General features: G+C 32.2%; 3 protein-coding genes across 4 annotated transcripts; 1 reads left to right on the top strand and 2 right to left on the bottom strand.

Moving 5' to 3' along the window:
- Positions 1 to 3,323: 3,323 nt before the first annotated feature.
- Positions 3,324 to 6,051, bottom strand: LOC144564804 (GDSL esterase/lipase APG-like). The gene is made up of 5 exons (XM_078314401.1): positions 5,719 to 6,051; positions 5,483 to 5,613; positions 4,179 to 4,412; positions 3,825 to 4,080; positions 3,324 to 3,731 (listed from the first exon to the last, which is right to left on the bottom strand). The coding sequence occupies exons 1-5, from the start codon at positions 5,954 to 5,956 to the stop codon at positions 3,535 to 3,537; spliced, it is 1,056 nt and encodes a 351-aa protein (XP_078170527.1). The 5' UTR covers positions 5,957 to 6,051; the 3' UTR covers positions 3,324 to 3,534.
- Positions 6,052 to 17,209: 11,158 nt separating this feature from the next.
- LOC144564669 (B3 domain-containing protein LOC_Os12g40090-like) lies at positions 17,210 to 19,475 on the top strand. Its single transcript, XM_078314271.1, has 3 exons — positions 17,210 to 17,890; positions 18,266 to 18,516; positions 18,937 to 19,475. Exons 1-3 carry the CDS (start codon positions 17,446 to 17,448, stop codon positions 19,201 to 19,203), a joined length of 963 nt encoding a protein of 320 aa, XP_078170397.1. The 5' UTR covers positions 17,210 to 17,445; the 3' UTR covers positions 19,204 to 19,475.
- A 512-nt stretch (positions 19,476 to 19,987) lies between these two features.
- Positions 19,988 to 23,068, bottom strand: LOC144564775 (large ribosomal subunit protein uL6m-like). 2 transcript variants are annotated; one of them, XM_078314376.1, is made up of 4 exons: positions 22,951 to 23,068; positions 21,455 to 21,522; positions 21,004 to 21,061; positions 19,988 to 20,647 (listed from the first exon to the last, which is right to left on the bottom strand). In XM_078314376.1, exon 4 carries the CDS (start codon positions 20,635 to 20,637, stop codon positions 20,329 to 20,331), a length of 309 nt encoding a protein of 102 aa, XP_078170502.1. In that variant the 5' UTR covers positions 20,638 to 20,647; positions 21,004 to 21,061; positions 21,455 to 21,522; positions 22,951 to 23,068; the 3' UTR covers positions 19,988 to 20,328. The 2 variants fall into 2 exon arrangements, with proteins under 2 accessions (XP_078170502.1, XP_078170501.1); XM_078314375.1 differs by lacking the exon at positions 21,004 to 21,061.
- Positions 23,069 to 24,982: the final 1,914 nt, after the last annotated feature.

The following is a 24,982-nucleotide window of genomic DNA, read 5'->3' as shown; positions in this document are numbered from 1 at the left end:
AAAAAATCTATGAATTGAATGTAATAGAAGAAAAAAGGTATAAAATAAGCTGGTTATGGAAGAATAAATTTGACAATCATGTGTCATGTGTCACATGTGTATAATATAGAACAAAAATTAAAAAGGCGTAATTAAAGGGCTAGTTAAGGATGTAATTAAAGGGTAGTGTAAAACAGTAGTATAAATTTGGTTAAGTTTTATCAAATTATAGCTCAGCTGAAATATATTATCTAACACAAAAACTTGATGCAGAGTTATTAATATATATTTTATCGGGTATTTATACGGGTATCGGGTCGGTTTCGGTTATGGGTCGGATAATTAAATGATACCCATATCCTACCCATTACAGTATCGGTTCCGGTTCGGATCCGGATCGGATATTAAATTATTAATTTTGTACCCATACCCATAATTTAATCGGTTATATTTTTTAAACCATACCCTATCCAAATTAATCGGATCCGGGTCGGTTCCGGGTCGGATCCGGTTCGGTTCCGGATCGGATCCGGGTAATCGGGTAAAAGTAGCACCTCTAGTAATGGGATACCAAAAAGGGGAAAAAAATACTCTACCGTGTTTTACATCGGACTTTTTAGTCTAGCACGAATTTTAAAACATATTTTCTATAATTCAAATAAACGCCAAAATTATTGGAAGCTGATAACAGTACCCGCATTGTACCCGTAGGGAGGCTATTGAAAATTAAATGTGAAAACAATTTTTTGTGGGGATCGAAAAAACGTCACAATTCGAATTTTTTTTCCTAAAGTATTAATATCTATGCATGGAGGTATTTATACCTATGTACGGAAGTATTTATAGCTATGAAGTGAACAATTATTTATTGTGCGGGCACTGTACCTGTGGGGGAACCATCGAAAATTAAATGCATAAAGATAACTTCCTACAGGGACTGCAAAATCTCCACAATTTTAATTTTTTTTCTATATTATTAATACCTACGCAATTTTTTCTTTCAAATGAGATTCAAGATGATGTACTTTTAGACTCGTCGTCGCGCAAATATTTATAACTTGCCGTACAAGTATTTATACCTATATTTGCAAATATTTTTTAGATATGACATGAAAAGTATTAATATCTAAGTTTGAAAGTATTTATACTTATACATTGAAGTATTTATACGTATGAGGTCAATTATTTTTATTAGAGGAAGGCTGGTGCGGGGATAATTGGAGAACTCGAAAATGGATAAACATAACAAGTCACGCATCAAAATATTAATATTTTTTTAGAGTGTGTTAATATCTTATCTTCTAAGTATTTATAACTACGAATGTATATATATCTAAAAATATTTTTTTTTACATATGACACTTAAAGTATTTATATCTATGCATTGAACCATTTATTCCTATGAAGTCAACTATTTTTGTTAGAGAAAGGTTGATGCGAGAACGAGTGTGGGAATTGTAAAAGTGAATTTATATAATTAGTGGGAACCACAGAAAAATAATGATGCTAGGATTTTAGAATAATAATTAGTTGAGACTATATAATTAGTGGAGATCATAATACATTATTCCTCTAAGTGCGGTACTGTAGCGCGGGTACTAAAATAATTATTTAAAATTATTTTGACACAACTGAGAACTCATTCTACTGTGCGTAAAATCGGTCCAAGTGGATCTGTGTAAAATCTAAACCGTTTAAATCCTTTCTGCACGATTCTCAAAGCACAATAACAGTGGCCCTATGCAATCCAAATGGGCGTCGAAAAAAACTTGACACTGTTTTAAATGGATTTAAATTAAGAAAATGAGCACCCTTCTATTTTTCCATTCAAACCGTTTAAAATTGATCACACAGCTTCAATTATTTTTTTCATTTACATTAATATAATCTATTAAAACAAATCAGATGTAATTAAAACCATGTGATCGATTTTGAACGGTTCAGATGGAAGAATAGAAGACTGCTCTTAAGAAAAGGAGCAGATTTGAATCCCTTTTAAATCAACTCAAAGTTTGAGGTGAATGTTTTGAACTGATTGATTTATTTTTTAGTGTGGTTTGATTCAATGTCTTCTTAGCTGATGGGTGATTGTCCTGATCCGATCGATTCAGTTCCTGATCTGATTTGAATTCAGTGCCTTTCTCGGCTGTAATATGCATACAAAGGAAACCGCTTCTATTATTCTAATCAAGCAAGGATGATCAATTTGTACCCACATGATGTACATACTCTTGTGCATTTTTTTGTTTTAAATAGCTGCATGTAATTTGCGGACACTGATTATCTAATCTTATATAACAGCAAATTTGTAATTTTTTCTATCCGAAACAGTCTTTCTTCCTTTCTACAAATGTTTTTAGTGCCTGACGCAACATGCGGGGTTTTTTTTTTTCTCGATTTTTATTGCTCATCTGAATTGAATCAGAACAACATTTGCCAAGGAAATGAAAGTGAATTTCTTTCTTTATTTCAAAATCCTTTTGGGCTGGTTCTGTATTCCATTTGTTTCCTTCTTTTTGGTCTTTCCCTTTGGGCTCTGGCATTTTTATTATCATCTTCCTCTGTTTTCTCTGTTTTGCTTTTTATATGATTATTTGTTCCTTCCTTCTTCTTTTGTGTGTGTTCGTTTTACCTTTCTTTTGGACTACTGAAACAAATTTAGTTGACAAATCCAAGCACTACTTAAATTGACTTCAAATTGCAAAACAATATAGAGAAACAATAAAATATTAGAATTCAGCTACTTGTGGATCTAACTCTTCCTTAATAAGTGCACTTCATGTGACCTAAAGTAAGATTTATATTACAAAAATATTTCATAGAAGCATCATATTAATTTATTTTAATATATAAAATTTAAAGATAGAGAGCTCAGAACATATTTAGGTGAAGCAATACATAACATAATGTTTGAATTTTCCTTTTAAAGGGTCATACAGGAATTAAAATAATAAAAAAAAATTACTACCATGCGATTCCTATCAAGTAATAAAAAAGCCCAACCATTTGAAACTCTAAACTTAATTGGTGAACTGAAAGACGATTTATTTTTGGTTTAGATGAAATTTAAAAATCTTCTACATACTTGTTTGCTAGCTCAGGAAAGGATATTTTCTTTATTACTTGAAACATAAAAGAAATGAAAGATTATTATTTTGAAAAATAATAATGATTGATTTATTTGTGAAAAAATCGACGGCTCTAGTTAATGTGTGCATCCAATTCAAAGAAGTATTTTAGTTTTCAAATTAATATGGTGTAAATCTTATAAAAATGTCCATTAATTTAAGTAAATAATCTCGTACCCTATTCTCCAGACATCAAAATGACAAAACCGATCATACAAATATTTAACAACTATTAATTTCAATAATATCCACACTATTATCTCTCTCTCTCTCTCTCTCTCTTTTCTTTTCTTATTACAGTCACAACACCATTTCAGCACTGAACAAGTACAAAAGGCTTCTAGAAACAGTAAATTTTTATCACTAACAAAGTAACAATAAGGACCAAATTTTACAAATCCCTCCAACTTTAAGATACTGATTATTTTTAAGTCACAAGGTCGATTCCTGCTAAGATAAGTGAGTTTGCTAAGACTTGGTTCGCCGCCTCCGATGGGTGCACACTATCCCAAAACACATAGCCTGTTGCATTGGCACAGGTTCCAACTGATTTTGGATTGCAAAGAAGTGACGTTGTTTCGACCGTGCCGGTCCCGCAGCAACCTTTTCGTGCCTCGAAGAAACCTAGTAATATATACACGCATACAACAAATTTGTTATCGTTTAATAACAATATAAGAATTCTGGATGGTGAACAGAAATTGGATGAATGTATACCTTGACTTGTAGGGTTAGCCACAAGATCATAGAGAGGCTGATAGATGTCAAGAACTGCTATCTTAAGATCCGGGTGTTGCTTTCCCAGGGAGTTCACGGTGTAATTTAACTTTTTGTTGAAGTTCTTCGCATCCTCATTGATTCTGGTAACACACCCGTTGCTTCCGTGACCGAAAAGTGTGATTGCTGCCGGTAGACATCCCAAAGGCGGCAGTGAAGTCACCCCAATACGTCGAGCCCCACACCCATACAACTCCTGAAAGTAGATTAATGCAAACATATAATATAAGGTGGTCTAGCAATTAATATTGATTCAAAAAATATCAACAGCAAAAAAAACCATATATGTAGAACCTGGACGAAGTCTTGAAAGATGCCGATGAGTAGGTTGGCAAAGTCATCAGGAGAGTAAAATTTGTAGAGGTAAGGATTGATGTAGTAATTCTGCACGTAGTCGCTCGCGCCGGCACTCACTAGGTACAGTGAACCTGTTATTATACCATGCGCCTTTGAAGAACCAACGATCTGAGCCAGCTTTGCCTGGTACTCCTTGTAGTACTCTAGTTGTTGTGACAATGGAATGGCATGCTGTATCCAACATACACATTTTGTATTTATCAGATGGAATGGAAAGAAGAAAAGGAGAGCTAATTAAGATGGGTTTGGGTTTTATCCAAAGGGCTTTGGACAAAGCCTTATTCAAAGTCAAACTTAAACATCCTATTTGCATTGAGATTCGTGCAAATATATTTAGAACTTAATAAATTTAAATGATTTTTTGAATCTAAATATTTATACGAATTTTAATACAGATTAGACGATTTATGCCAGATTTTGGATGAGACTAAACCCCTACCCAATTAAGATATGTCTGTTATTGTCATGATTTTCCTTCATTACCTTTTTTTTAGGCCCAGTGAGCTATGCCTGAAAATTCTTTGAAAGTTGAGGCCCAATAATAAATGGGCTCCCTTGGGCCATGAGTACAATAAATCTGGGTCTCACTATTTGGGTCATATTTTTAGAAGTACAGTTTCTCAAGACCAGGAAATCCGGCTCTCTGAGCCATAACTTGTACTTGATCATTTAATTTTGCTTGAAAATGTACTTTACATGTTGCTAAATCGATAAAGTTTTGTTTTACCAAGGGATTATATAGTTCTGAATAGATGTTTATATCCTCTAGCAACAAACTAGTTACTGTAAGGTATCTTATTTTCAATTTTTAGGATGATATGAAATTATTATTTTTTTTTAAAAACCTTTGCAGAGGGTGCAAAGTCATGAGAGGGAATTGAACACTTAACCTTTGAGTAACTAACAGTGTTGTAAAAAACGTCCGTTTAGGCCGATTAATCAGCTGATTAGTCGTTGGCGGTGTCCAAACCATCATGAATTTTCTCGACTAATTGGCCGATTATTCCTGATTAATTGCTTGGCGGTACCTTATCCGTCCGACGACCGTATACCGTTATTTACAACACTGGTAACTAACAGTCTTAAGATTTTTTTCTTAACCAACTGTGCTACCTTCCCTTTCTCCATATGAAATTATTTTCATTAGTTGATTTTTTTACTATAATTATAAAGACAAGAAAAAGATGAAATGATTATGTTTACAAACGAGATACAGGAGAATGATTGATGATTGTACTTACAGACAATAAAGCTGTTCCATCAAAATAACCAGATGCGGCAGATGCGAAGTTGGCTCCGATAAGAAGGTTCTTCCCTGATGCCTGTGGGCTCAGGTACGCCGGTGGATATGTCGTAAATCCTAGAGTTTCAGCTGATAAGAAAATCAACACAAGTTAAATTTAACTATATATAGAAAAAAGAATGCAGGAATTGCTTCAAAATAAAAGTGGTGGAAAAATATTGTCAATTTGCCAACCAGTAATGTCGGTAGCTAGTTTCCCATTGCAGAACCGACCGGTCGCGACACGGTTCGTGAAGTCCCTCCCATAAGGAGGGAAGTTTGCCTTAAAAATCGTGTGTATGTAGTCGTTGTTTCCTACATCTACTGACGAATCACCGAAAGTTATAATCGCAGGAACAAGAGGTTGAGCATTTCCTGCAACTATAATTCCTAACAAAATGAGGACCAAATAGTAACTAATTCCCATTTGCATTATGCCCTTGTGTTCTCCACTTTGTGATGAAATGGGCTTAAAGATGTGTTGTTATATAAATGCTTAATGGAGAGTATTGGCTATTTATATGCATGTAGGAGGTAAGGAAAGTACCCCTTAAATGGTACATGTGCGTGGATTATTATGATTTCTCAGGATGACAAGGGGGTATGGCATTGATAAGGACTGATGTGCTGGCATTAGACAATATTTCCACACAAGACTTCATACAAGGTGTATGTATATATGCCAGTAAATTAGAAATGTAACATGTAAGATTTTTTTTTCATTTCATTCTTGCCCTTTTTTTGGACTGTATTTCCATTATCAAATTTAATTTTGGAGTTGATGAGAAGTTTTGTTTACTAAATATAAAATTATGTCTAGGTGTTTTTTAATGAAATATCGTTACATAGCTGCATTGCTCTGGATAAGATGAAAATATTTTAGGTAGCAAAGTGCTTTTTTTTTTGTGTGTATAATTAATCTTTTGTAGTCTTATCAAAATAACTATTGTTTAAAGGTCTAGTGTCCTGCAACAACTAAGGAGGCTCTTTAATATGTTAGTTAACAAATTGGAGAAATTTGGGTAGTTGGTGGATAGCAAGGAAATGTGACTATGCTTTCCGGATTTGGAATTCGGATTTTATGTGATGGTATATATTGTGGCAAATGAATAATTTGACAAGGTCTAAAGTTTGTCGGGTATAATTAAAAAATGGTTCGTTTATATATAATGCATATAACTAATTGTTTGTTTTTATCAAAATTATGAAGTTTTAATAAATTATACAAGAGGGTTCAAATACACCATCATTTTGGTGCTCCAATATGCTCCACATCCTTTATCTTCATTTTCAAAGTCCGAACAGTCGATCTAAACTGCTTAACATGATCTTCATAATAAAATATACTTGGAGACGAAATTTTATATTTTTTATAATTTTTTTACTATATTTTTAGATAGGTACAATATGACTTTATCGGATGATCCAGAATCTCCTTAAAAAAGTGATTTGTATATATCTTAAAAAATAGTAAAAAAATTCTAAAAAAAATATAAAATTTGGTCTCCAAGCATATTTTATTATGAAGATCATATTGAACAGTTCAGATCGACTGTTCGGACTTTGAAAATGAAGATAGATGATGTAGTCCATGTGGAGCATATTGGAGCACCAAAATGATGGTGCATTTGAACCCTCCTCATTATACAAATAGTTCATGAATAATTTGGATATAATTTGTAAAATTTATGAATAATTCAGAAAAATTCAGGAACCATTCATAAATATATTTAATTTTTTTTATTTCATTCGGGGAAGATACTGAAAACAAATAATTCATGAATTATTTACGAATCTTATTACTATGCTTGCTGCTAAATTAACATGTCCATATCACGATATAGATTTAGACCAAGTAAAAAACTGAAATTAAAAAATATTGCAGCGAAATCTGAAATACAGTTGTTATGATGTATATATAGATAACTTGTCGTTTATAATTTGACAATAATTCGAAAACAACATGTTGTTTATACTGTGTAAAAATATACAAAAGATATTGACACTTCTAAAAAGAAAACAAAATTCTATGTATAGTTTGGAGATAATTTGCATAGTATTAATTCATAAATTTGTGATATTTCGCACATAATTTAAAAACTATATGTAAAGTTTCAAAAATCATTTACATTATCTATTCATGTGAAAAGACACACAAATACAAAACTATGTGAACAATACAAATTAAAATAAAATTTCTCAGGTCGACCCGCCTCAGTTATTCGCCACACCTACACAACTACAGTCACTCTAGATGAATTGGATGCAATGATGCATCACTTGTCATCAGAAAAAAATGGAAAGAGGATGGCACTGTTTCCATTGTATTGAAGCAAGCAGCAATTGCACCAGTCAATCTACTAGATAACGCCATTATTGCAATGACAGTATACAGATAGTAAGAGCTCATTTAGTGGGCCTTAGTTTGGCACTTCAATTCAATGATATAACTTGGTTGTAGTGACAATAAAATAACTACCCCCCACAAGTATTATTTGTATATTGCATAAATCAAGCTAAGATCTTGTTATCAAAAGTAAAGATTATATATTTCCCATTGGCATTAATTACTAACCATGCTGTTAACTGTTAATATAAATCCAGAACAGTAGCCAGAATGTAGCAGTGGTCCTGCTGTAGTTTTATTAAAATTATAGTTTGGAATGGAATCTTTTTGACAAAAAGTATACACTGTTTTAAATTGGGTTTTACAAAGTAGCTGTCTATATTGAAAACTAAGAAATATCAATTAAAATGCCCTTGTCTTTTCTTGAAGAAAGCAGAGGAGTTAATAAACGAACTATTAAGTACCGTTGGACATTTTTCTGAAAGAGAATAATTAAATGAACGCCGACAGATTTATTAATTCCCGTGCTCATGTCAAAGAGAGTAAATTAGTAAGTGTAAATTTGGAGTTGTTAAAAAAAAGAGGTGTTCGCAACGCGATCCTGCATTGCAGATATGTGGACGCTAAATTTCTACAGAAAACCAGAACATGAGAACAAGTACCAGTGTTACTGTGTTAGAGAATTAAATCTTGTAAATTCCTGCCGCGAAATAGTTTGTGTGAATGTTTTGACACTTTTATCTATACAGTAATTATTAGCACATGATTTGTTTGTGAGGCTTACATCTTTTTTGGAGGAATTTCAAGACTGTTGGTCTTGTTTGATTAAGGTCTAAATTAGGAGCGGATGTAGATTTTCAAGCTATAAAGTTCAAACTTTGGGAATTTTGTATGGTGGTTAGTCATGTAAAATTAAAAAAAATAAAATGAGGATCATTTCATAACATTTTACTCTAAATTATAGAGAAAAATTAAGTCTAAGTACAAATTTTTTAAAATAAATGGAGGTCAGTGGACTTCCATTCAATATTAGTGGATCTGCTACTGTTCTAAATCCTATAATAAGAAATTTACACCTCAATTATTAGATCAGTCTAACCTAACAAATTAGGTCTCCTAATTAATTCGTACAATTATAATTTCCTATTGATATTTTTTTTCACTCCATTTCTTGAGTAAGCAAACTATATTTTTATAAATTAATTTCAGATATTTGAATTAATTTTGAGAATATAAAGTATCACTTAGTTTTATTTTGTTATCATTTATCAGCAATGAGTGTAAGCAATATATTCTTTTGTTATGTTACATGTTGGTAAGCAACAATTTGATTAATTTTAATGCACCATTAATTTTGGGAATATAAATTAATGTACTGATATCTTTTAATAGCAATTTAATTGCCAATTTATTTCTAAAATATGTGCTAATACTTTTAAAAAAATTAATTAGAATGCCATTTTTTTTCATATTATGTGATATCATTTTTAATTAGATTATCATATTTTTTAATCGGGACAAAAAATCAACTTAATTCCCGACAATTAAGTCTACAAATTTTAACCAAACGGGAATAACATAGGAGTTTGTGTGAGTTGTAGGGCAATACAAGAAAAGCGTACTTCATAGTGATTTGAAAGAAAAATATTTAATTATTGGGCACAATTTGAAGAAATGTTTAGAGAGAAAAATAATTCTGGAAATGCTATCAAATGTTTGTGTAAGAAAATAATACAATGGAGTTCAATTTTCAAAATCACACAAGAGAATGCCAATTTTTCCATTTGGAAACTCGGCTAATCCAACGGTCAAACTTTGACTTCTCCAACTTACACGCGAGTGCGTATCCTATAAGATATTTCAACTTTTGCTTGACCGACGTGTACGGTGCCTATTCGAGGATACCGCAACGGCCAGTATTATTTGTGCTTTGAGATTCGTACAGAACGTATTTGAACAGTTGAGATTTTTCAGAAAAACACTCAAAGTTTGAGATATCTCAGAGGATGTTCACACCACACTGGGCCACACAGTCTAAGAATAAATTTTAACGGTATTTAAACTTTTTTTTTTCTTCAAATCTTATCAGTCTGTTTAAAATTTACTGTAATTTGACAATGTCCTAATGTATATTAACTCGTGATATCAAAATGAAAAGAATTTGCAAGGATCCTATATGCAAATTGAAACTTTCGAGCCGTTTTTGTCAAAAAAGAGAAGAACCAAAGACCTTGTTAATTTAATTATTAGTGGTGATATATATCACTTTCTTCTTTTGGCAGAGTAATGACGACACCTTTTTGTTAGCAAACATCACAAGCTGGTAGATTAAGACCACTATCTGCTTTTTTGTGCCTCGTATGATTTCTAATTAATTCTTGTTCAATGTTCATCTGGAGCAAATTAAATTAAGATGCCTCGACTGGAGCACAGGGGAAAAAAAAAGGCAGCCTTTCTATTGCTCCAATTACACTTTCCATCAATCAATCAATAAATAGTCCAATTAAAGACGCCCTTTCCACAATTCCATGGCAAAAACAATAAAAATAATAGCTTGTGACTCGATCAGTAACAACTCGCTCGTTAGAAAAATGTGAAATTGCAGTATGAGAAAGGATAGAGACCCTGTCTTTTATTTCCCTTTACATTACTTAGTATTTCTCTTTTATTTCCTATGTATATAATTTGTACATAACCTCGTAATTTACACCACTGATGTCAAAATCAATGAAATCTAGGAGCTTGACTCCCCAGTTTCTACCTCAAAAAAAAAAACTCGCTCGTTAGTGAACCGAGTTAAAACTAGCTCACTCGCTACAGACTCGAGTCTAGGTAACAACTCGGTTAAAGCCTAATCGGTTAGTAACGAGCTATTTAATATATGTAGTTTAATAGTTTAATCGGATCTGTTCACTTCAGGTTGGGGATACTATAGTCTATGGATGTTATAGCTAGTGTTATGGTAATTACACTTTGGACTATGAATAAGTTGATTGATAATTTTATATGAAATATGTGTGAATTAATTATAAGCAACTAAGTTAATTTGTATGAATTTATTTGATTTGATATGCATGAATTTATTTTGTGAACTATGTTTGTATGAATTTAGAGATTTGATATTTTAGTATGTATGAATTTAGCTGCAAATTTAATTTATGGTAGTTAATTTGCTTAGTTGCACTTGAATTAAGAGTATTTCTCAATAATTAATCATATAAAAGTTATTTTATTTTAACCATGATTGATAAGATGTATTATAAAAATTTAAGATATAATAAAAAAAAAATATACAAATTTATGAATCTGTCAAACTGATAAAGAATTAGCTCAGCTCACTCAAACAACCCACAAATTAGGCTTAAGCAATAGTTTCAACTCATAACCTAAAATTTAAACTCGCTCGCTCAGCTTGATTCACAAACATATTGATTATGAGTAAGGCCTAACTCGCTCTTTAGTAGCTCATTGCCACCCTTACTTACGGACATTGATTCTTTGAATTTATTTTTGAATCCATATTAAAATTAAAATGAGTCTAGGGTAATGTCATGGAAAAAGTACGGGTGTCCATTTAATTGACTATAGATAGCAATCATTTTTTGTCTAATATTTTTATAAGTTTTTCACATTGAAACTATTTTTGTCTTAACTTTAGATTTTAAATTTCACATGAAATTTACAAAATAAATTACAACTAAAAGATAAAAGTTGCAGTACTTTCCCAAACAAGATTATGATTTATGCTTGACTACGGCTGCACTTTCCAAAATTAAATATGATTTCTAACTTTTAGTCGAGTCTTACTTGATTGGATTTGACTATTATTGTTATAGGTTTGAAGTATATATAACACTTATCTTTTTTAATTTTCCAACCCCACATCTTGTTAGTTATTTAACATTTTTAATCTAAACAAATACCAATCTTGATTCTATATTTTTGTTATGTATTTCATTAAAATATTTGTGGTCACCAATGTGTAACTCTTTTTATTTATGTAATACAATAATTTTCAAATCAAAAATTTGTTATGATTTATCATGTGTATCTTTTAAGCAACAATTGGTCATGATTTAAGAAAAAAAATATTTGTAGTCACCAATTTGTTATTATGAATATTTCTTGTTTTAAAATTTTACGGTTGATTTGGTTAATTAAGTTTCCATCAAAGTTCAATACTTTGTTTAGCTTTAGTTTACAAATTAAAACATAAATATGTTTTCATATGTAATTACAATTTGTATAATTTTAAATATTATAAATAATAAATCTTATTATTTTTTAGTTTTCACCAATATTTCAAGTAAGCAAACTTGATCCAGGCAGTACACCATTGAAGTATGATCATATCATGACACAACGATCGAGACCATATAGTTTTTTTTTTTGATTGGGCCATTATAAGTAGGTTTTACAGTCAAACTAAATATAAAATTAAAAAGAAAAAATATACAAAATGAGAGCTATTTATTTTAAATAGACATTGGTTGTATATCTGCGATACACACTTTGGAGACTGCCAACTCCTAACTTGTTGTAAGTCATGTGGTAAGAATGTTTGTTAAATGTTGTCTCTAACCCAAATGAATAGATATGTAAAATAATTAGAAAACATAATCTTATGTGGTGTTCCTTAAATTGTTGTAGAATGAAGTTAGTCTAGTGATGAATCTAATCGATGTAGTATTGACAACTTTATTTTAACTCAAAGGAACTGATATGTCAAATTATTATCAATATATATATAACATATAAAATTGTCTTGCTTTAATTATATATAGTATATATAAAAAGAAGGGTTCAAATGCCTTTATTTTTTGTGTCTCCAACATGTCTTCATTTTTAAAAACGTTAATAAATTAAAATTAAAATCATATATGTCAGAATAAAATCAATAGATGTGATCAATGTTATTTTCTCTATGTGCTCATAAAAAATTATCACATTTCGATTTTATTTTTATGTGAATCAATCATTTGAAAAATCAACGTCTAAAAATTATCCACATTAGTAAATTTTTATAAGCTCTTGATGACAACCAAAACAAAATTAAAATGTCATAACTTTTTACACGTGCATAGATAAAATGATGTAGATCATATCCAACGGTTTTATTTTGACTTTTAAATTTTAAATTTTGAGTTATTAAAGTTCTAAAAAATAGAAGCATGATAGAGACAAAAAATGGAGGCATTTGATATATGGCACAACCAAGAGTCAGGTTGATTGAGCATAAAAAACATCCAGGGCACTGGGTATTACATTAAATAGATTTGATAACACATCAATAGATTCTGATTCAAATCCTCTACCAATCACCAGAATTAGCTACTTTAACAACATTTTAACGGCTAATTCCTTTTGGTTTATGCTTTTCCAAGAAAATGAATTTTACTGCAAGCTATTAGTTGCTTAAATCTCGCCAGTGCAAATTTTGATGCACAAATCACATGACTTAACGAGTACATACAACAAAATGATTAAAAAGAATCAGCACATGATCTGATTTTCGATTATTCCAACATAAATATCTCTGAAGAAGAGATTTACAACAAACTAATAAGCAGGAAAAAAAATTACATCAGTTGGATTTCTTTGTTTCCCCTTAATAAATCATTACAAAATTCTCATTATTTCAACACATTTCAAGGTTTCATATCTAAAACAAGAGCCTCAAATTAATAGGATTGCATCAACAAAACATTCTGACTTTCAAATATGGTTTTACATGAAAAATGATAAAATTTTATGCAAATATTACCGATCATCAAATGATATAAAAGTTGCAATGTTCTGTATTTAATGATATTTGATGGAACATCAAATTATATTTAATTTGCGTCAGAATTAATACACAACTAATTTATAAGAAAACAGAACGTTTATGATTACTTTTGTGCATTTTAAAAGATTGACATGATTTGAGAAAAAAAAAATGTTAAGGTTGTCAAGATAATCCTTTGCTTTGGATCCCACGCTTTTAAAAAGTGACCTTAAGTACTAAAATTTGGGAACTTTATGTACTAATTGTAGATGTATAGAGCTTTTTGATATAAAAATATCTAAATTTAAACTTTTACTATTTTTGAAAGAACTTGATGATGTTTTTTTACAATTTTATAATTCAGTTTCAAATGTGTAATTTGAGAATGTAGTGTTTTCCAATAAAAAAATGTTGGCATACAGTGTTGCTAAATTGGTTTCTTAGCATAGGTGGTGAAACGAGCTTTTATAATAAATGAATGCATAACATTTATTATCAGTTGTTTGGAAAAGGAGAAAGTGTACATGTCATGTACGAGAGAGAAAAAATTTAGAAAATTTAAAAATCTGCTGAGAAGAATAAAATCAATTATCCAACAAAGCATTTGACATATAATATTTTCATATATTGTTTTCACAATTTGATAAAAAAAAAATTAAAAGAATATTTAGTAGACCCCTAAATACTAAACTACCTGCATGACCTCTTGAGCAAGGGGAGGTAACATAATTGACTAGGAATAAGTTCTAGAGTTGTTGTACTCAAAGATCGGGAGTTCGATTCTCCCTCACATAGTCGCAGCTTCTGCGAAGATTTTCAAAAAAAAAAAAAATGCATGACCTCTTAAATTCAATTTTCTATCTGACAGCTATTAATTATTTCATGGCCTTTGTATTTTTTTTTTCTTTTATCTATTATTTCAGTACATACGCACATCTCAAAATAAAATCACCAATTACAGTTTTGTTAGAATTTGACGGTGACTTTCTTCTAATATTAAAATGATTTATTTTCTTATATATGCGGTCATTCATAATACAAATTACAAAGTAAACAGTTTGGATATTAATGAATGATTTAATTCATTCATTGGAATTTGGGTACTTCTATGGGCAGAGAGTGTTTTGGTTGAATTCACATCCTCCCCGGTACCGTAAAAGGAAATCTTTTAGAATCAGTGGATCTGGACCGTTCTTTTTAACTTTGCATGAATCTCAAAGCCCAAATAATACTGCTCTGTGCTAGCCCGAATCTCAAAACAATTGAGAGCAAATCTCAAACCGTAAAGTGAAGGGAATATCCGCAATACCGGAGAAGATACTCTTAACTTACTATTTTTTATTTGTTGGACAAAATTGCCCTCTATCATGAAAGGGGTGACCAAAATATCCGCAATAACTAACTTTCATTTATAATCTCCTGATTAATTGTCCATTAATTTAAATCTCCATTTGGCATCAAGCTTTATCTCTGGTGTTGAAATTAATTTCTTCAATATTTTAGTGCATTACAATCTAAATTCTAAAGATTCTGCAATACTCTCTTTTTTTTGAAAAATTGGCAGCAGCTGCCAATTGGATTCTGCAATACTCTCTCTCTCTCTCTCTCTCTCTCTCTCTCTCTCTCTCTCTCTCTCTCTCTCTCTCTCTGCTAGGTTTAGTTATTCTGAAAGTAAAAAAAAATGAAATTGATACAAATTCAAGATAGTCCAATACAAAATGATGTACGTATACATACAACAGTCATTAGAAAATTGCCAATAATCAAATAAAAAAATTATCACAAGAAAAAAAATTTACAAGGATATCGTTTGGCCTCATAAATTGATTTTGTATTTATTAGTATCACACAACTCGAATGTCATTTAATATTCCATTAAAAACTGATTATATGAACAATTATAAATTTCAAGTTGTTTGATCAAAGTTGATCAAACAATAAAACTAGCGCATTAGTAAACACACTAGCATCATTAGTAAGGACATGAATTGTTACTTGCCTAACCACTGCCAAAAATAAATAAACAAAATATCGTGGTTAAAATAGGAGCTATTGAATCTCCAACCTTTCCCTTGTTTAGTAAATATTTAAAAGTGGGTACCATGTGAAAATTTCATCTTAAAAAATTATTTAAGATATACGGCTTTCTTCTTGTATGTATATATATATTTTTAAGATAGCTATCTTGTATATATAAAGCTGAAGCCAGTGAATTAGTATGCATTATGAATTTGTCATTTTATTTGGCTCTAGCTATCTTGTATATCAAGTTTATCCAAGGTTCTAAACAACGATTATAGCAATATAGTTTTTAAGGTCCGAAAAAGATATAGTGCAGCTGTAGCGCAACCGTAGCTAGCTATTTAAAATCATTATAAAAGAAAAACAGTTAATAGCAATATAGCTCAAAGTTCGAAAAAGCTACAGCGCATGCAGCTATTGCGTGGCTGTAGCTAGCTATTTAGAACCATGTTTATCCATAAAGTTTTTGTATTAACATATTAAGCAATGCATTAAGTGCAAAACTGAGATAATAAATTCTGCGTTAATTGATGTTTATTCATGTTTTATGTTTGAAAAAATATGAGAGAAACATATCTCCATTCCCTTTTATTTTCTAATCAAAGAATGTTTATATTTTGATAAAAAAAATATATATATTTCCTACACAGGTGGTGTTCCTCACTACCTTTTGAAAAATATAATAGTTCATGGTATAGTAAGGAGTTAGGCTAATATGATATTGGTGTTATTTCAAACTAAATAACACCACATCGTAAACCGTTAGATCTGCTTTAATATTCGTACAAAATAAAGTACTTGAACAGTAAAAGCAGATTGTACGAATATTAAAGCAGATCTAACGGTTTACGATGTGGTGTTATTTAGTTTGAAATAACACCAATGTCATATTAGCCTAACTCTATAGTAAGTGATAATTAAAAAGTAAGGAATAAAAATTAGAGACAATTATGTGCCGTGCTATATTTACGGTCGACCTGGTTCCCACATTTGATGCGCTGTTCACTTTTATAATTCATATATTGCATTTGAAGAAAATGACCGAAGTTTGACAAAAATAAAAGTTAATTGATTAAAATTAGATAAACTAAAGTTTAGTAACAAAAAACTAATTCTATACAAAGTTCCCTGATCTAAAAAAAATTATTCTCATTTACATATTAGAGCCAAAATTGTTCTCCGTGACATTTAATTTCTTTTTTTTATTCAAGCTTCATGAATTAATTTCCATCAACAACTATACATTAGCCCATTTAGTGAATTCTTAATTCCTTGGAAGTGACCATTCATATCATCAACCTTTGCATTATTCCATTTAATTAATTACCAGTCACTGACACATGGGCCCTTATACCAGTGTGGTACTCGAAATCTGTGGCTGTCAAATCTTGATTTGATTGTAAAGGATAAATGTGGAAGTTGAAACGACAGAGAAAATTGAAAAGAATAATTAATGAAACTTTACTGTGTTTCACTACAGATTTGGATATTTGGAGATGAAAATAAAGAGCTATCAGCTAAGGGAAGAACGAGACACATAGAGAGCGAGAGAGATCATGAAAGGAGGTGGTGACATGGGTCCGAGGATGAATAAATTTTGTGTGGAGATGAATTCTTCCTTGACACATACAATGGCAAGTTATATACTGTATCGTTGCTATTTTTACTTTCAATGATTCAGTCTCTTAAAAGTTTTTACTTCTTCTTTTAACTTAGTTCCCACTGACAAATACTGTTTATCTCCTTGCATATAATACTGCAGAATGTTCCACAGAAGTTTGCAAAAATGTTTAAAGAATCCATGAAAGAAAACATTGAACTTGAAGGTCCAAGCGGAATTACTTGGCATGTGAAAATGATGAGGTCTAACAACACATTACGTTTGCGGTCTGGTTGGAAAGACTTTGTAACCGCTAACAAAATAGATCAAAATGACATTTTAGTGTTTACATACAACGGTAGCTCCTCTTTTAAAGTGATAATCTTTGATCGGAGTGGATGTGAAAAGGTTGCTCCATTCTTTGCAAAAAATATGAAGACGGAGACCTCAGAGAAGTCGAATGACAGTCCGATTCGAGAAAATATGGCACCTCACCATGAGGTTAAGAAAGAAATCATTTATTTATTCTCTGGTAATAGTGACACTGATGAATATTCTTGTGAGATTTCAAATCGTGCCGCTCGAGCGCGCACCACTGGAGAAAAGATTTGTGGTAAGAGGAAACAAAGAGGTACATAATCTTGTTCATATTCTGATTCAATCTCTGGATCGTGATCAGAAAGGAGTTGATTCTAAACTTTTAATCCTTTATTCATCTTTTTTTTCTTTTAAATCTAGCAGAAGCTGCTAATCCTTTATTCATCAAGGATTTTATTTCGTAAGGAATGCGATTTTATTACCTGTGATAGGGAAAGAAAACACCCTCCTGGAATCAGTTAAAACCAGATCATATCCAAGTATATATGTCCGGCATCCAGAGGAAAAAATGATGTATTTTTTTGCAATTATTTCGCAAATACGGTCGAACCTGATAGGCCAACTTTTAATTGTTTCATGCTAAAAGAGAACAAAAAAAATGAACTTATGCTGTTTATTCTGGTTGCAGATTTTGTTCAAGAAGCAAGCGAGAGTGTGAGTGACGAAGGAGAGCACGGAACTGTCAGAAAAAGAAAAGCAAAGGAGAATCATAAAGTGAAGAAAGCTTCTCATTTATATGTCATACCCTTCAACACTTATCTGACAAAAGCTCAGGAGGAGATTGCTAACAGGATGGCCCGAAAAGCTCAAAAGGGTAGTGATTTGTTGGTCAAAATCTTGACTCAAACTGATACTTATACAAATAGGTATTGTAAACTGGTACGTAAGCATTTTTTTCATTGTTACTGTTACTAAATTTTTTTGCAATATTGCTGGAAACAAGACGGATTACATAGTGGAATTATGTTCCACTGATTTCTATTGAAATAAGAAGGAACTGTGAGTAGGTAGCTGAAACTGGTACTAATACACAGACAAGTTCAATTACATCTGACAAACATACTTAGGAAAACTTACCGGTCAGTCCCCTAAAAGGTTCTAAACTACCCAATCATCTACAACCAAGAAACTATGCAAAAACAAGTATCCAAATTTCAATCTTGCAACAAACACACAAAAGCATATCAAAATAAGATGAAACCAAACAACATATATCAACAAGACAGATTACATAATGGAAGATACAAGTAGATATCCAATCAATCTTACATCTTGTTGTGCTATGTAACTATGTCCCAGGTGTTACCAAGTGGCTTCGCGTGCAAAGTTCTTCATAGAAAGAAGAAGAAGATCATTCTGGTACCTGCCAATTTAGATAAGAGAAACAATACATGTACTGCAAACTATTGTTTCAAGAATAAAAAGATGGTAAGATACATAGGTAAAGGTTGGCGCCAATTTGTGCGTGAAAATGAACTGAAACAAGGGGATCTTTGCCTTTTTGAACTAAGGAAGCAAGACAAACGAGGAATTCTGACCATGGTAGTTCATTTCAATCACAAGTAGCTAAGATATATATAAAGCAGTTAAGTATGTTTCGAAAGTATGCCTCCTGTTAGTTTGCAACTTAATCGTTGCTTTGTTAATTACTTTTGGAAGTAACAAATATGGTGTATTTTGCTTAAGGCGTCAAACGCTAAATATATGCATCCGCAATGCTAGCTCATGTGTCATATAGATGTGCTTGTAATACATATCCTTTTGTAATATGCATGAAAACTAGTTAGTTGTAATTGTCAAACAATCTAGATATGATGATGAACGGTGTTTAATTATTACCTAGTTGGCATGCCTTAATTAAGTGTAGGCAGTAAATTATTGAGGATATTACCAAAAATTATTTACTAGCATTTGTTAGTATAATTTTTGATAAAATAAATTGTGCAATTGTATGCGAATATTTTTAGTCATTTTTTCCAAAAAAAAAAAATAATAACATCCAGGTACTGTGTATTAACATTGGAGGAGGAGCTTTATCTTTGATAACACATCTTAATAGTCTGATTTCCATCCTCTGAGGGGAGAGTTTTCATTTATTTAATACAATCGTTAATGGTCAACTAGTCCGTTAACCTTCAAAAAAAAAAAAATGGACAAGAAGTCTGATTCACATCCTCTACCAATCATCAAGATTATCTACCTTGACAACATTTTAACGACTATCATTACTTTTGTTTATTCTTATTGAAGAAAATGATTTTTACTGACAGCTATTAATTGCCTAAATCCCGCCAGTGCAGATTTCTGATGCACAAACAACATGACTTAACAAGTACACACAACAAACGAATTAAAAAAAATCAGCACATATGATTTTCTATTTTTCCAACATAAACATCTCTACCATAGAAGGTGTATAATAACAAAAGAAACCATCATGACACTACAACTATAACTCTCTCATGTGCCATCACAGAGACTCTAAGCTGAAAGTTATAACTTTGAGAAAAAAAAAGTAGATAATCTAAAAAATTACATCAATTGGATCTCTGTGTGCCCTTTATAATAAAAGCATCAAATAGGATTGCATAAAAAAGATATCAGATATTTTACTACAAGACACTCATTCTGGTGCAAAATATCCAGCAAAAGTCTTTTAACTTTTGAAAAGGCACAAGAGAAAGTTGCAAATCACTTGGATTTCTTCCCTTGTTTCTTCTTCACAACTTCATCCAAGTACAGAATCCCTTTTCCCTTGTAAACTTCAGGTGGTTTGCTGCTCCGAACTGCCCCTGCAAATTGGTGCACCCTCTCTTTGTCGATACCAGTGCAACAAATTACGTTTGGTTTGAAACAGAAAACTCGAACTGCAGGTGGGACCGCAAATTCAACCTCGTGGCTGTAGCCCAGTTTTAGAAACAACTGACGGCCTGCTGATTCAGTTCTAGCCTTGAACCCGACACCAACAACTTTGAGAAATCGGAAGAACTTTGCCTCCATTGTTAAAATGCTTTATAAGAAAGAAAATGTATTCAATGATTTGTTGTGTAAATAGTTAAAAAGATCATCTATAACAACATCAAAAGTATAGAGCCAGCAACAGCTTTTTGGTTGAAACTTGGATTCTCTGCATTGGTTCAACTTGAATGTGAGGTTAATTGACTTCTGCCTGAAACTTAGAGAAATAAAGGTAGTACCACTGTACCAGCCAGTAACCAAATCCCAAGTGTGAGTCAATGGTTGAACCTAAACCATAAACATAAGCAAAAGATCCTTAAAATCAGGATATTTTCAGAAGCTTCCAAAATGGAAAATTCAAAACAAAAACTATCGGAGCTCAAAACAAGATAATTAGCAGAATTATACCTCGATAGCTCAGATGGATGGGGTTTCAATCAATGAAGGCAAAAGCCCTAATCAAAGACTGTCAATTTTGTAAAAAAATGAGATAAGCTTCCTTGCCTGGAGAGATTTTAGCACAAATCAAAGGACACCATTTTCAGGTTAAGACAAAAATAATTTAGCCGCAAATAATGTCAGTTCAATCAAATATTAGCTCAATTTGGCCTAATTTAATTATTATTCCCCAACTGAAGTGCAATTAAGCCTCATCTACTATTCACTAATAAAAGTAAAAGGAAACACAAACCAAGAAGGAAAAAAAAGGGTAGCAATCAAACTAGTTATGATGCTGAGGGCTGGTAAAGTTATCAGGTAATCAGATTAGAGATCTCTAATCAGGAATTTGTCCAGCAAAAGAATAGTGAGGTACACTAATACTTAATAGTGTATTAGAAAGGAATAGTAAGGTACACACTTCCTTTTTTAGCTGCTTTACGTCTCTTTCAACATGCTTGATGCAGGACTTTAGATTATATCCAACAACTGAAATAGAAAAACCTCAATTAGCGCATCAAAGCCAAATCGGTCTGATGCCCACTCGGAACCGTCCGATTCGCTTCATGATTCGTGTGCGCTTGATCTACACGAATAATGAAGTGGCACGCACAAATCATGAAGCGAATCGGACGGTTCCGAGCGGGCATCGGACCGATTTGGGTCCGGTGCCCATCAGACACGCACCAGTCCCAAAGTTATATTAATGGCAGACCATCAATTGGACAAATCTATGGAAAGCTCAAAGGTATTAAACAACTTACCCTTCGGTAATGTGATTTAAAACTTTTCTTTGTTGCAACTGACTCTAAGTTTTGATTCTATTAAGGGTAGCAAAAGAAAAAAGAAAAAAAAAAAAAAAGAGTACCCACAATTCAGAGCATTTCACAAAAAATAGTACCCGCAGTTCAGAGCATTTCACAAACTCATGTGGGCAATTGTACTGCTTTGAAACATAGTTACAACCATGAGAACTGTGTTATAAATTTAAAACTGACCACTTTACCCCTGATTCAATAACTCAATACATTCTTTAACTAATTAGACCTAAAAGACTAAACAATCCGATGAAAATTGCAAAATGAAAAGAAAAGTCGGAAAATTTGGTACTCAAATGGTAGCTGGTACATACAGACAAATACATACACGTACTTGATCTGACCAAAATGGTACCTAGATATGACAGAATCCATGACTGAGTCTCAACACTAGGTTTATTTTGAGTACAACATCAGTGTGGAAAACATGGTAGAAGTAAATATGATGTTTGAGATAAATTTATAAATATAAATCTATGCGGATAAGTTATAGAACTCTTGCCAGTGAACTTCATAATTGAGGCATTTCAAAAATATATATGAATATATCTATGCTGATAATAGTTGGTATCTGCATATCATGTAATGTACCAGCAACATAGTTCTTTCATTGTACATAATTTGCCTTGTGAACCAAATTCTAATGCCCACTATAGCCACCATTATTGGTTACTGATAGCTACGGTGTTGTGTAATCCTTTGTCTATCCCATATGAAAACGTATTGAATGACTGCTATTGACATATATGAAGATTCTTTTTCAGATAGTAGAGGGATATGAAAATCACTTGTCTGAAGAATAACAACAGTTGGGGGAATCACGCGGTTAATGACTTACACAAAACCGTATGAAAGTGAACTCCAAACCATACTTTTTATAATATATACTAGACCTAATTATGAAAGCTAACACAGTACCAACAATTTACAGAACAAATTTTGCAGAAGAACTGAAATTTCCCAAGTTAAGGAAATATTTAAGATGCTCAAATTCAAAAGAGACCGGAAATTCACAAAATGCCAAACATGGGTAACAGTCACAAGTACCAAGAGCAAAGCAAAAAAATCAGTTACAGTGCTAAAAATGAGCAAATCTTACCGAGTAGAAGAGGGAAGTGCGGCGCCGCACGAAGAAGAGAGAGATCTCTAACAACTACAACGGAGAAGAATAGAAAGAGTGATACGCCGACCCAAGCGTTCTTCCTCTCCAGCAGAAAAAAACAAATGGAACTTAATCGTGTGCTTTAAGATTCGAGCGGTGACCTTTGAGTGCTCGCTTCGAGCTTCTCGCCTCTCGGCAAATCACGGCTCAGCTCAGAGCCTCAGAGCGGAATCCGCATCCTCTGAGGCAATGTTATCAGAACCGAACCGCAAATCGACCCAGCTTTGGTTTAACCGTTCACTGATTGGACCGGTGGATCAAACGGTCGGACCACTGATTTTTTTAAATACTGATATATTTATAAGATATAAGTACTATTATTAAAAGAAATATATATTTTTATAGTGAAAATTACACACATATATAAAATAATTACAAATTTATAGATTAATTAAAAATTTATCTCGAAATATAATAAAACTAATTATTTTGTCAACAAATGACAAACAAAATTTTTTTAGGAGATAAAATATAGCATCCCACCATTTAACTTTGTATGATAAGTTTACTAAAATTATAAAGATTTACGGTTTTGCAGTACCAAAATTTATAAAAATATAAATAATAACAATAATAATAATAATTATATATATATTATTTGATAGACTTTTTTATAATATTTAAAACATAAGGGTCTCCATATAAACAATACAAGGGTCTCTTGTTGACATAATGACATGTACTCACTCCTAGTAACCTCTTGACAGTACGAACATGTGAGATTCAAGAAGAACATGTGATACTCTCTCTCTTTCTCGTTATGTGTGAAAAAGAAAAAGAGTATGCTTTAACCGGGTTTTTTTCTCAGATTAGTTCGCAGTTTTTTGAATAAAACCGGTTAATTAATTCAGTTTTTCGGTTCAACTGCAGAAGCAATCTTTTAAAGGAACCAAACTAGACAGGTATCCGGTTCCGGTTTTTTCCGGTCCAACCATCCGGTCCGGTCCGGTTCTGATAACACTTTTTGAGTTCAGATGCTAACCGTCCGATCAGAATTGCCAATCAGACCGGAAGGGGAATGCACGGTCCCCTTTATTATTCGAGCCAAAGCAGACCGGACGGTCCGGATCTAAATTCAAAATTTCAGTTACCTCAGGTGATATAAATTCAGGGAGTCAGACCTTTCCCTCTTGCAACTTGTACTTCGAATATGGGCCGATTTTTGGGCTTTTCTCAAATTACAAATAGCCCAGTTCAATTCAGCGGAGTGTCTAGCACATTTACTGTTAACTCTGCCCCCACACCGAAATGCCAATTTCTGGAACGACAACAAATTCCCCCACAACCTTTTAACTCATAAGATATCACACTGTACCAGTAGCAAGTAACCAGGGAGTAGAAACTCTCTGGTGTTTGTCTCCACCCTACTTAATGCTGCCAGTGCCCCTTCCCCCAGGCTTTTTCCATTAAGTACACAGAAAAACAGTGAAAACAAGAATATTACTAAAAGTGTCGGACTCAGAAAGGCACGGTTTCTGCATTTGGACACCAGAGAGGGAATAAGAAAGGAGGTTTTAACCTGTGAGGGAATAAGTACTCGGACTAGTTTAGGTAGGTATTTGTGAAAAAACTTGAAGATGATACTGATTTTCATTTTGTAGTGTGTTCATGACATGTAGGATTTAGAATATGCTAAAATTGACTTATTGCTGTATTTTCCTGTATGCAGTTTAATGCTCTTGTTACGGGCTTACAGCTTTGCCATTGTCTGGAGAAGAGGCGCAGTTGCAAAGAATTATTATTTTCACTTGAAGTAAAATGGCCAAGTCGCCGGTTAGCACATCTTGGGATTTTTTTAAATAAAATTGTTCAAGTGTCACTTTCCAATTTCCATCTAATAAATTTGACATGCACAAAAAATTGTATATGCACAATAACCTCAGTTGTAAATTATATATAGGATTCAACTATTTGGATATCAAAACAGTATGGAGATAATAGCTAATGTTGACTCTTCTGTTCCGGGCTC

Source organism: Carex rostrata, chromosome 13, assembly GCF_964058835.1.
Source record: "Carex rostrata chromosome 13, lpCarRost1.2, whole genome shotgun sequence".
NCBI lineage: Eukaryota > Viridiplantae > Streptophyta > Magnoliopsida > Poales > Cyperaceae > Carex > Carex rostrata.
The sequence above is the reverse complement of the archived record's forward strand: the minus strand, read 5'-3'. Positions and strand labels throughout refer to the sequence as shown.

Excerpts from the sequence above, each read along its gene's own strand:
- LOC144564804 (XM_078314401.1), bottom strand. The coding sequence starts at position 5,956 with ATGCAAATGGGAATTAGTTACTATTTGGTCCTCATTTTGTTAGGAATT. Across the intron at positions 5,614-5,718 it reads ACTAGCTACCGACATTACTG|CTGAAACTCTAGGATTTACG; the intron begins GTTGGCAAATTG and ends TTTTCTTATCAG. Across the intron at positions 4,413-5,482 it reads ATGGAACAGCTTTATTGTCT|CATGCCATTCCATTGTCACA; the intron begins GTAAGTACAATC and ends TGTTGGATACAG.
- LOC144564669 (XM_078314271.1), top strand. The coding sequence starts at position 17,446 with ATGTTTAAAGAATCCATGAAAGAAAACATTGAACTTGAAGGTCCAAGC. Across the intron at positions 17,891-18,265 it reads TGGTAAGAGGAAACAAAGAG|ATTTTGTTCAAGAAGCAAGC; the intron begins GTACATAATCTT and ends TTCTGGTTGCAG. Across the intron at positions 18,517-18,936 it reads CAAATAGGTATTGTAAACTG|GTGTTACCAAGTGGCTTCGC; the intron begins GTACGTAAGCAT and ends ACTATGTCCCAG.
- LOC144564775 (XM_078314376.1), bottom strand. The coding sequence starts at position 20,637 with ATGGAGGCAAAGTTCTTCCGATTTCTCAAAGTTGTTGGTGTCGGGTTC.